The sequence below is a fragment of the Pseudonaja textilis genome, chromosome 2 (genome assembly GCF_049901715.1).
Source record: "Pseudonaja textilis isolate UNSWEBS1 chromosome 2, rPseTex1.2, whole genome shotgun sequence".
NCBI lineage: Eukaryota > Metazoa > Chordata > Lepidosauria > Squamata > Elapidae > Pseudonaja > Pseudonaja textilis.
Genome location: NC_141991.1, coordinates 174232870 through 174244936, shown reverse-complemented (window position 1 = coordinate 174244936; position 12067 = coordinate 174232870). Strand labels below are relative to the sequence as shown.

At 37.6% G+C, this 12067-nt stretch overlaps 1 protein-coding gene across 8 annotated transcripts in view; it reads left to right on the top strand.

The window, feature by feature from the left end:
• PLPPR1 (phospholipid phosphatase related 1) overlaps nucleotides 1–12067 on the top strand; it is a 154129-nt gene that overhangs the window by 112653 nt on the left and 29409 nt on the right. For all 8 annotated transcript variants that reach the window (XM_087926500.1, XM_087926496.1, XM_087926498.1 and 5 more), the window contains exon 3: nucleotides 11361–11549. In XM_087926500.1, the coding sequence (XP_087782626.1) occupies nucleotides 11361–11549 (189 nt within the window). The remainder of the gene's footprint in view (nucleotides 1–11360; nucleotides 11550–12067) is intronic.

Here is a 12067-nt window from a genome sequence, read left to right as displayed (position 1 = left end):
ACAGAGAGAGAGAGCCAATACCTCAGCCACACATGTTCTTATGAAAAAGCCAGCCAATCTGCAAACATCAACTCCATCAACCAATCAAGAAATGACAACACAGCCAACCTACCCACCAGTATTTATAGAGAGAGGGCAGCTCCGATCACGCTTTGCTCACACAAGCACAAAGCCAAAAGTACCAGCCTGAAGATGGCAAGTGGGACCTCTTTGAAACGTTGCCAAGATACTCTCAATCTTACATGGGAAAAGACCCGAACACTATATAAAAAAACAGTTGGGGTAGGGTGGGCGAGTTTAGATTTCTTACATCCCTTGCATGGTCGTCCCAATCTGGAAGAAGCAACCATATGTTTGTGATAAATTTAGGAATAAAACTAGAGCAATAAGAAATTGCCATGTCATCTACCGGTAGTTTGCTTCTTATTGATGATTGTTATAGGCACCATCAGGCAATTAATTTTCAAAAATTACTGCTTTCAATTTTCTTTAATTACTTTATGTTACTTATTGCTGGATGGGAAGACATCTTGCTGGGCCTGAGAATGGAAAGAGAAACCTGTACATATAAGGATTATGCACCCTCTAACTCAGAAGACAAAACCAATTTAAAAAATAGTATTAGCAGTATTTCTACTAGTAATTGCCGCTAAGAAAAATGCCAAAAGGAGGTTCAGAAGAAATCTTAATAGTGATGGTACAGAGAAGGATAAGAGGAAGGGGAACCAAACAGGGCCAAATTGGAGCCAGTAGGAAAATGAAGGAAAGAAGGGAACTAATAAAACTCAAGGGACAGGGAAACTCAGAAAGAAAGAAGAGGTGAGTGAGTAAAGAATTGCATTAGTATGTCATTCCAGATCCATAGTGCTTTTTCAAAGAAATACACAGATGCTCACAAGAAGTAGCGAGTGGCATAAAGGAGAGGCAAGAGGTAAGAATAGAATGAATGAATTACACAGGATATATGCCCCCAAATATCCTTTTCTGAGTTTTTTTGAAGTATAAAACAATATATTGGGAACAGGTTCATAAGCAAGGAAAAGTGGAGGTGGGATTGGGAAAGTCTTAACAGAGTTTATCAAGAGATGGCTCACAGGTTGACATTCCTTAATGCCCCTGGTAAGCCACTGGAATAAAACAGGCATTATCAAAAAAATGAAAATGATTTCTGAAAAAAAATTCAACTGCTGATGCAGACTTCCGTGCTGATTCAATGCTCCTAGAAGTTCTTGGGAACTGCACTTTGAAATCAGAAGATGGGAATCGCTAATAGAAAATTCATACAATTCTCACCAAATTTTAACTTTCAACATTGCATTAAGCCATAATGTGATTTATTTGGAATTGGTTTGTGTTGTAAAGAATGGCTAATAATTGTTGACATATTGAAATATTTAAAACGATCTGTGATTTAGTTTAATGTGTGAAACCGGTTTTGATGGGAGAGAAGCATGACAGCAATACTGAGAATGTCCTGTACATACACTCTTGACCGCAAAAGGATAAATAGGAATGAATCCATTATTAGTTAAATTTTAATCTATAGTAGATGATGCATCCTCAGCTCATATTTTCATTTTAAAGCAATTCAAATTTATCAAGGCCCCCATTTTTTTTTTAAAAAAAAAACCAAACGGCTTTGCTGCTTGTTGCAGACAATTTCTGGGTCATTGTTGAATTTGGATAGAATGCCCCCCTGCTGATAGGTTTCCTGCGCTTTATTTTGGTGAAATTAGAAAATAAGGTTGCACAATCTTGTTGCGGCAAATGTGTAACAGCAAACTACCAGGTGCAGTTTTCACAAGCGTTCCATCATAAGGTTCTCAGCCGATACATTTTTCTGAAACATAGGTGTCATTCCAAGTATGGTTGCCAAGTCACAATCAAAATTAATGGCCGTTGTTAAATCTTGCTACTCAAGAGATTAAGCAGCTGCATGTTTGTTCTTTCTTGCCTTTTCTCTTCTCATAAACATTTATCTCCACCTTCAGGATTTCAGCTGCATTATCCAACAGATAAATGAAGAATCCAGGAGAACTATGTACACTTGCACATGTTGGTCTTCATGCATAAATGATTGGCTCATTATGTGCCATCAAGTCAGTGTGAACTCTTAGTTTTTCTCCATGATGATCCATCTCTAACCTGGTTTTTCAATGTTTTTTTTAATGATGCACCCCATCCATCTTCTTTTTCCTTCTACCTTTCCTAGCATTTGAGACTTTTTCATATATAATTCTTCATACATTATTCTAAGCCTTAATGCAGCTTCTTTGGTTTGGCTTAATATGTTGTATTAGCCTACCATGACGGTTGACAGACTATTTATTTATGTCTTTAAAAAATCCATAAAAGGGAAGAAGGATATGCACATTTTAGTTTCTCGTTAAAAATGCATCCAATAACCCAGACATGGAAACTCTTTAAAAATTTGTAAAATTATATTCAATTTATTATTGTAGAGCTGCATAACAAAATTTGGGGTTATTGTTTTATGGTAATGGTACTAGATCAGTATATAAAAGAAATATAAGCCATGTAAACATTTCTCTGCCCATACTTTTCAGAAAGCCTTTCTATATATTTGAGCTGCTGCTTATTGGATAGTTTTCTAAACACTGTAGATTTTTAAATTTAATATTCACTTTAATTTGAGTCAATGTTTTCATCTGCATATCTGTCTGGCTACATGCCTGCCTATGTATAGATAACTAACTAATAGGTAACTAACCAAATCTAACATTATCTCAGAGCATTTTGTTTTTCTTATGAAGCTACATCAGAACCTTTTAAAAGTTAGGAAAATTTTTGATTGGCATCAGTAATGAAAAACACATTTGCAGGCCCTTGCAGGGAACTTTAGATAATCCATGTACCATAATACATATTTAAATTATAAACCAAATCGATCTTTATTCCATGATGAGTATAGAAGCCTTCAAAGTAGATCTTGGATGACATCCCTAGATAGCATTCTCTGGTGGTTTTCCTAGAAATACGCTCTAAACACAGAATCAGTGGCGGGAATCAGATGGTTTGTATCGTTTTGGCAGAATTGATACCTATTTTTTTGTTGAATTTGGTGAACCAGTTAGACGTATTACAAAAATACTGTATTTTCCAGAACACATCTGGTTTTTCTTCAACTTCCTTCCAGGTGGGGAAAAAAAAACCTCCCCAAAAGTTGTGCATAAGGCAGCAGCCTAATGTCAAAGTGCTGACAGAGCACTAGAGGATTGAGGCGGGTGCTGAAGCAAGCCTGCAGCACCCATGCCGGCTGCCCCTTCCTGGCCAGAGCTGGAATGCCACTGTGTTTAAGTGCCGGTAGATGCCAGCCTTCCCTCTGGTGGGCTTGGGAAACTGCTGGAGAGAGATGGGCCCGTTTCAGTGCCTGGCACCCAGATGCCCTTGCTTTCTGCAAGCATTCTTTGCTAACCTGGTTTCCAACTCCATTGCATTTCTCGCCATTGTGTGCAGGGAAACAAACAGTTTGTGGGACTAAATAAAAAGTTCAACCAATTCCAACTTCTTGCAAAAAAAAAAATCCTGTGAAGTTGGAATTGATTGAGCTTTTTTGTTTGTGCTTATTTTCCTGGTAGGTCTTATTTGGGGGGAAATACGCTATTAAATGCGCCTGACAATCTTAACTGGGACTTAATTTGGGGGTAGGGCTTCTATTACAAGCATCCTGAAAAATCAGGCTAGAGCTTATTTTTCTGGTTGGGTCTTATTTTTGGGGAAACACGGTACATCAGATAGAGCAGGGATGATGATTCGTAAATGAGGCTGTCATAGGGGCACTTCACTTAACAGCTGTCATGACTTAATGGGCAACTCCATTACGGTTGTGAGTCAAGGACTATCAGTATAGCATTCAGAAGATGGATTTGCTTCTGGGCTCTGTTTCTCAGAAGGCTTGTTTGGGTTATGGATGCAGAGGGTATTTTGTCCCTGACTTTAGGTTTTATTTTACTTGCCACTCTAAGCTTTGCTTTCAAGTAATCAGCAGGTAGTTGCTTCATGAGAAGCCATAAGCAGTTGCTATTATATAATGTTTTTAAGTAAACGTGTGTGGGAGATTCGTTTCATACTGTACATTTATTTTTATTTTTGTTTGGAGTTCTGCCATTTCATACAAAGAGCAGATGCCACACTAAATCTAATTATTATCTCGTCATCTATGAGAGAGTAGCTGTGGGAGATGGTTCTTGTTGGGTCTTTCTTTTATAAATTTCTTTTCTACAAAACTACTACAAACAATGATCTTTTATTCTACCTGTCACTCTCATTTTCAGAAGGTTGTAATCCATGGGTTGGATGTGGGGAGCGTGACTGGGGGAGAGTATCAATTTCTAATCAAACATTAGAGGTTGGGCACATGAGTGTATGTTCCTACCAAGGATATGATTATAAAAAGAGAAAGGAGGAAGAAATCATAAATCATATACCATAGTCATCTCTGGTTTGCTATCACTGGTAAATAAAGGAGAGTGATAAAGAACAGTGTATAGAGGCAAAGTAATTCCCCTTGTATGGTAAAACTCAGTAGCTTTCAACTTTATTCATAGCATGCACTGGTTTGAATGGTAACTCTGTAAACACTCCCTAGAAATAAGAAATAACCCCATGAAACCTGGTTGTAAGTTGACATACATCGGATTGAACAATTAGGCTCCCTTTGCTTCTACTTCCAAATGTCACTTTTAATCTTCCATTTTCAACAGAAAAGGGCATAGTCTAGGAATCCCTCATTTGCCATGCACAAGAGTCAGATTAACTACTGTGAGAAAATTAAGTGAAAGTCTAGCCTTCTTTAGGATATTAAATGATTTTGATGGAGGGAAGAATGCACGACATTCTTCAAACAGCATTGTCTGCAAAGGAAAAAAAAAAAACTGACAAAGCATTAATGCCCCCTGCTGCATAATCTTCTGAAGTTCTGTAGAAGCTTATGCGAGTTTAAATAGAAACATGGATCAGTGGAGCTCAAGGACTAGCTAATATTCAGCACTTAAACTCTGCGGTTTCTTTTCTTTTTTCTTTTAATTAAAGTGAGGGGGAAAGAACTGTGCAGCGAGATTTAAAACATACTTTTTAAGGGAATTTTTACAGGAAATCTGGAGCCCTTCTTAAGATAAAAAAAATCAGGTTTTTTTCCTAATTTTGTGCCTACTAAATTTTACGGAACCAATTATTGTTTGCTTGTTTCTACTCCTCAGCATGTTTTGGGAGAATTTTGCTGGAAATAAATCCCAGCTCTGCTACAGACTGGACCCAATTTGAATTTCTGCACACAAGTACTTTTTCTCAGATAAAATATTCTTCCAATTTTTTTTGTAAAAAAATTAGCCTGTGCTCATTTTACCAACATTGTAAGAATGAAAGGATGAGTCAACCTTGAGCCAATCAGGATCGAATTGCTATCACCAGGCAGAATTAGCCTGCAATATGGATTCTAACCACTGCACCACTACAGCTCTCACCACATATGGTAGCAATAGCACTAGATTTACATATCTTGAGTCCTCATTAGCAATTGTTTAATGTGATTTATGCAACTAGACAGTGGCAACCTGTTTGGCAGATAGATTAAACTACTTTTAGTTTAGCTTAGTGTGATGTTTATATCCAAATTTGTTTGTGGATGACAAAATGGATGGTCTCACAGAAGAAAACATACTTGTGGCCTAAGTTCAGTTAGAGCTGAAGTCCTTCTTGTTTTCAGTTCGAACTCTCTAAAATTCAAATAATCAGATCATGATCAATTGATTCAGCTCAGCTTCTATGGTAGTTCTCAACTTGTGGCTGTTGGTTTAACGATAGTTGAATTTATAACAGCCTTGGAAAAAATTATTTATGACCCATCCTCAAAGTAACAACCATTACCCTATTCCCACATTCACATGGCCACAATTGGTGTTTTTAGCAATCAGCTTTCATTTACCACAGTTGCAGCATCTTGTGATCACGTAATTGTGATTTGCCACCTTCCCAACCAGCTTTTGACCAGCAAAATCAGTTTGGGAAGCTAGATTTGCTTAACAACTGTGCAAGTCACTTCGCGTCCTTATGATGCATTCAACGACTGTGGTAAAAATGATCATAAAATCAGGTCTGGTCACATGATGACTTGTTCAACGACTCAAATTGCTAGCAACTGAAATCCCAGTCCCAATTGTGGTCCTAAATTCAGAATCACCTGTATTTTTTCATCAAGCCCAGTTGCTCAGTAGAGTGGAAGCGCTAGTAAGTCTAAAACAGTTGCAAATAAAGCCCTGTGTGACCAGCCTGCATGCATAGACAATTTATTTTTCTTTTATTTTTCTTATATGTACCCATTTCATGTATTTATAACTATGTATAAACTTATACTTATTATCTTGTAAACAATTGACAAATCAAATCAATCAATAAATTAATTAATTAAAATGGGGGGAATGAACTACATAAGCCCTGCCTCATCCAGACTTCCTCCCTCCTCAATTTCATGACAGGATGAAAGAGAATATGTGAGTGAGGTTTGTCCAAATGCAAATTTCTTAGTGATTGTGCCATTTGACAAACTTCTCATTCACAGGAGCATGATATATACTTTCCAGAGAATGTGCTAAGGCTATGTTCCTTTTTTCGTTCTTTATTAAAACCCAAGAAAGTTCTAATTCGAAGCCTGATATCTATGTTAAATTGAAGGAGGCTAGATAAATTGGAGTTTAATGCACACAGGAAATTTGCTTTTTGAAAACTTGATAAACATACAAGGAAATAATGATTCCATTGTGCTAGATGGGACTGTGCTGTCTATTCTTCTGAATTCATCTCTGACCTTTGATGGTTATGATAATTCAGCTCAAATTGAATGGCTTGTCACCTTTACATGACAGATGACCACCTTTTAATTTAAGGCAGGGCTATTTTTATCTTGTCATAATCCTTTGTATAGGCCTTGGACTGACACTTGGTGTGGGATCTAGAATGGGTTTTGTGGAGAACCAACAATGGAGAATCTTCTTCCCACGCAGCATCTAAATCCTTAGGGACAACAGCTACTACTCTTCCTGAGGGCTGAGTTTACACAACACCCTACACAACAATGCAACAAACATTTGGGTTTGTTGCATTGTTCAAACAAAGGTTGCATGAATCCAGATTTCGTCTTCATGCAGTTGCCTTCAGTTTTTCTTCCCTAAGAATCAGGACAGTGCTTCTCTCTCTTTCTAGTTGTAGCATTCTTAAGCTAAACTGCATATTCTTGCAGATGGTTAGGCCAGACAGCCATCTGTTTGGTTTGGCATTTCTCCCAACTTGGCCTAGCAGAAAAAGAAAGGAGAGAGGAAAGTGAGGTTGCAGTAGATATTCAAGTGAAAAAAACATGTTTTTCAAGGTTGCCTTTTTTTTTTCTCACAAGGAGGCAGTGTGGTTCTTTTCATCATTTCTACTTTACAGCAATCCATTAGAACTGCTGCTGTATGTTGTGTTTTTGTTTTGATTTGCTTTGCTTTTATGTGATACACAGTCTTTATATAGTAACAGAATATATGGAAATTTGTATCATTTCTCATTTAACATAGGCATTCTCAGTGCATAATAGTCCCATTGTGAAGGAGCAAAGACATATTTTGTCTGCTTCTATTTTTCATGGCATATATAGCAATTTAAAAATATAATAGCAAAGGAGTATGTTTGAGGTAATAAAAGGAAAGGAAAACTTCTGATTTTAGGTTGCCCCCAGAACTGAAATACAGGTACTGCTTGACTTATGACCAAAACTGAGTCCAAAATTTCAATTGCTAAGCAAGATAGTTGTTGTGAGTTTGCCCCAGTTTCTTGCCTCAGCTGTTAAGGGAATCACTGCAGTTAAATTAGTGACATGGTTATTAAGTAAAACTGGCTTCCCCATTGACTTCGCTTGTCAGAAGGTTGCCAAAGGTGATCATGTGACCTTAGGACACTACAACTGTCATAAAGACGTGCCGATCGCCAAGCATCCAAATTTGGATCACCTGGCCAGAGGGATGTTGCAACTGTCATAAGTGTGAAAAATGGCCATTTTCACTTTTTTCAGTGCCATTGTAAGTTCCAACAGTCACTAAATGAATGGCTATAAGCCAGTTGTGCACCATTCATAGTTTCATATTGAATGGATGGTTGAGGTTCCTGTCCGCTACCTCCTGTTACAAACTTTTGAGAAATCTGAAGGAGTTTGTTTAAGGTGAAGGATGCAAAGGTAGCGATTTCTAGAAAGTAGTTTTATTTGATGCTTTGCTCTATGGCAGGGGTCGTCAAACTTGACAGCTTGTGGACTTCAACTCCCAGAATTCCATGTTAGCTCAGGAATTCTGGGAGTTGAAGTCCACAAGTCTTAAACTTGCCAAGTTTGAAGACCCTGGCATAGTTTAATTAAAACCTCGGGATACACACTTTTGCCCTCATGGGTAAAATAATGGATGTTGTGACTTGTTCTTATACCTTTGTTAGCATATTATGAACAGTAATTTGAAAATTAGTTCAACATTGTTGGACGTTAAAGTGGCATTTAGCTTTTAACAGCCCCACCACACTACTATTTATGCTCAACTTTCCATCAACTTGTATGCCCAGGGTTTATTTTTAACAAGTAGCCTTATCAAGCTAGTACCAAGCCATCCCCCCTTCTTATGCCCATGCATCTGATTGTGGTTTCTTGAGAGCTGTGGTAGTGCAGTGGTTAGAATGCAGTATTGTAGGCTAATTCTGCTAACTGCCAGCAGTTTGATTCCCACCAGCTCAAGGTTGACTCAGCCTTCCATCTTTCCAAGGTCGGTAAAGTGAAGATCCAGATTATTGGGGGCAATATGCTGACTCCGTAAACCGCTTAAAGACGGCTGTAAAGCACTGTGAAATAATGTATAAGTCTCAGTGCTATTGTTATTAAGTGAAAAACTTTGCACTTGTCTCTGTTAAATTTCATCATCTTACCTTCAGTCTATCAAGATTGTTTTGAATTTTCAATTACTTACTACTGTAGTAGGATATTAATCTCAACCAATTTTTGATCATGTACACATTTGAGAATACACATTCCTCCATTCACAGAGAAGCTGATATACTAATTATTTTTTTCCTTTTATTTTGAACATATTTTTTAATATTCTGAGCATCTTTTGCTAACCTAATCTCATTTTGAATTTTGGGTTTCCTGACACTAGCTTTACAGATCTGGGTTATATGTGAAGTGGCCCTCTTCCCATTTTACTTTGTTTGTGTCTTCAAACCTTTGCTAAGCTTTTTGTGTTCCTGTGTTTAATTTCTTTTGTTGTCCTTCATTTCTCATCCTCTTTAAAACTGGTTTTTGATACCCTTCTTTAGGAAACCCACTCATATTAAACTCATTTTTTGCATTAACTTTCTTCTATATGATTCTACTTACCGTTATTTCGAGTTCATTAAAATCTGCTTTATTTGTTCGTTATTTTATTGATATCCTGCCTTTATTTTTATTTTTTTTCTAAACAACTCAAAGCAGTGAACCTATCTAATATTCCTTCTTCATATTTTCCCTACAATACCATCCTGGATAGGTGGATTGTACTGAGAGAAATTGACTGGGTCAAGATCACCCATCTGGCTTTCATGGCTAAGGCAAGACTAGAACTCTGGTTTCTATCTGGGTGTCCTAACCACTAGACCAAACTGATCGTTGTTTTTGAAATCATGTCTTTGGAAACATAAACATTCTGTCCTTCGGCCTTGTCATTTGTCTTCAATGTTTTGCTTTCCACTTCTCAACTACATCTTCCATAATGACTAGTATGTCAGGTCAAAGAAAGCTAGTCTCTTGTGTTTTCTTCTAAGGTCCAAAGGAGAATGTTGCCAGCAAGACAAGTTAAGGATTTCCTGTAAGGATTCTGCTTGGCAGAGTTGTATCCAAACAGATACCAGGATATTTTAACATTTCCCATGGGTATGACTTTCACACCTCTTTGAGAAATCTACGTTTTGCTTTTGGAAGACATCATCCGTATCTTTTCCTCAGTCAGGAAGACAATAATTGGCATCAGCAGAAGTGCTGTGTCAGTTGCATCTCCATTAAGTTCATCCTGAGCCTCTTTATAATATTGACAAATTCATTCAGTTGGATTTCTGATCAATTCCTCTCTTCCTGTTGCTTCCTTTCTTCCGCTATTTTATTTACTACTTTCTATTATTATTTTTTTCTGAATGAGATCAACACTGAGCGAGCCTGCCAGAAGCTTTTAACAGACAACATGGGGAAAAAGGAATTTCTGGCGTTCCAAGTGGGTTTAAATTTAGCATTTTCAGCCTGATACTCTGAACTTTTAAAGGATTTTGTTAAACTATTTTATGGGTGTTGCATGTTAATAATTTGTGTTGTATGTTAATTGTGCTGCTTTTAATTTGATCATCCTATTTGTATGTATGAATATTCATATTGGTGATTTGTGTTGTTTTTAATTTATTATGCTGTTAATTTGATCATCCTACTTGGATAGAAAGGGAAGACATAAATCAAATACATTAAACAATCCATCAGATAAAAAAATATATCCCGAGTACACGGTGGCAGGGGGAAGGAGCGTGACTAATTTAAAATTAGTCTAAATTAGCTGGAATTTCTCAAATGTTCTCCTTAGACCTGTTTCAGTCAGAATGGGCGAGATCGGCAGGAAACAGATTTAAAAATAAATAAAATGATAAAAGAAACGGATACTGAGTACAACATGGAAGTTTCACACACACCCCGCCACAAAAATAATAATAATAATTCAAACCCCAAAATATGGCATATTCTCCAGAGCGCTAAAAATAGGAAGTAGGTGGAGAGAGAACAGCAGAGGATTGTCATTGTCACTGTTTTGGTTTCCTTCTTTCTGAAACTCCTTGGCTATGTCACTATGCACCCTCCAGAGTAAATCTCACTAGATTCCACCCCCCCAAGGTTTATTTTCCCTCTGTATGTTGCTTTTGTCGACCTTGTGGGGTGGGGAGTGTTTATTCCAGCCCAGATTTCTTAACTGATAGGATGTATATACCCTGTTCAGGGCTGCCCTGTTTCATTTGCATTGATCCACGCTGCTGGTAACAACTACCTGCTTTGGACTAAGTCAGGGTTGTACCTCCTATTCCTTTGTGAGGTGCTTTGTAGTCCCCAAACTTTCCTGGGAGTAGAAAGGGGGCGGGGGTTACTTTGTGATTTATGAAAGAAGCACTCCAGAGGGTAGACATTCATCCCAGCACATTCCTTGCACCGATGTGGGCATTGCTGCTGGAAGGGTGGCAGTGAGAATGGAGGATGGCAATTGTCAGAGGCAGAAGTGCTGAGCAGCTGCTAATGTCTCGTTGTCACAATGCTGTATTTTCAGCTTGTTATTATGGCTGGGACGGTCTTGCTCGCCTACTACTTCGAGTGCACGGACACTTTCCAGGTGCATATTCAAGGCTTCTTCTGCCAAGACAGCAATTTGATGAAACCATATCCAGGAACAGAGGATGAAAGCTTCATTTCCCCTCTTATCCTCTACTGTGTACTGGCTGCAACCCCAACAGCAATTGTAAGTAGACCGAATCTATTAAATATACATGTATAAGCATATTTTAAAGATCCTTTACTGGATTGTTGATTGCCGACTTCCCAGAGAAGAGATTCTATTCCTTTTCTACCCTCATGATTTTTATCTAACTCCGTAAATGTCATGAGGACTCCAACATAACTTCAAGGCATCTATATTTATTTTTAAACTGAAGCTTTTGACAGACATTGTCATGTTATCATAATCCCTTTAGGTATTAATTATCCCACTAATTAATTAATTATAAGTGTGTGATTTCACGGGAAGACAAAACACCATGTTACATATTTCTCAAATGAAGTGCAATAGCTAAGTGTTTCTCACTGGGTAAACAGCTTCACACATTTAGATCAACCACAACACTTGGATGTAAAGGGTTGGTGTTGGAGTTTATCACCATGAGTTCTCGGGGAATTTAGTAAGTAAATAAACTATGCTTTTAGTAAAAGCAAAATGTGAATCTTGCAACATGCGTGAAGTTTCACATGCTGAAGGCAAAA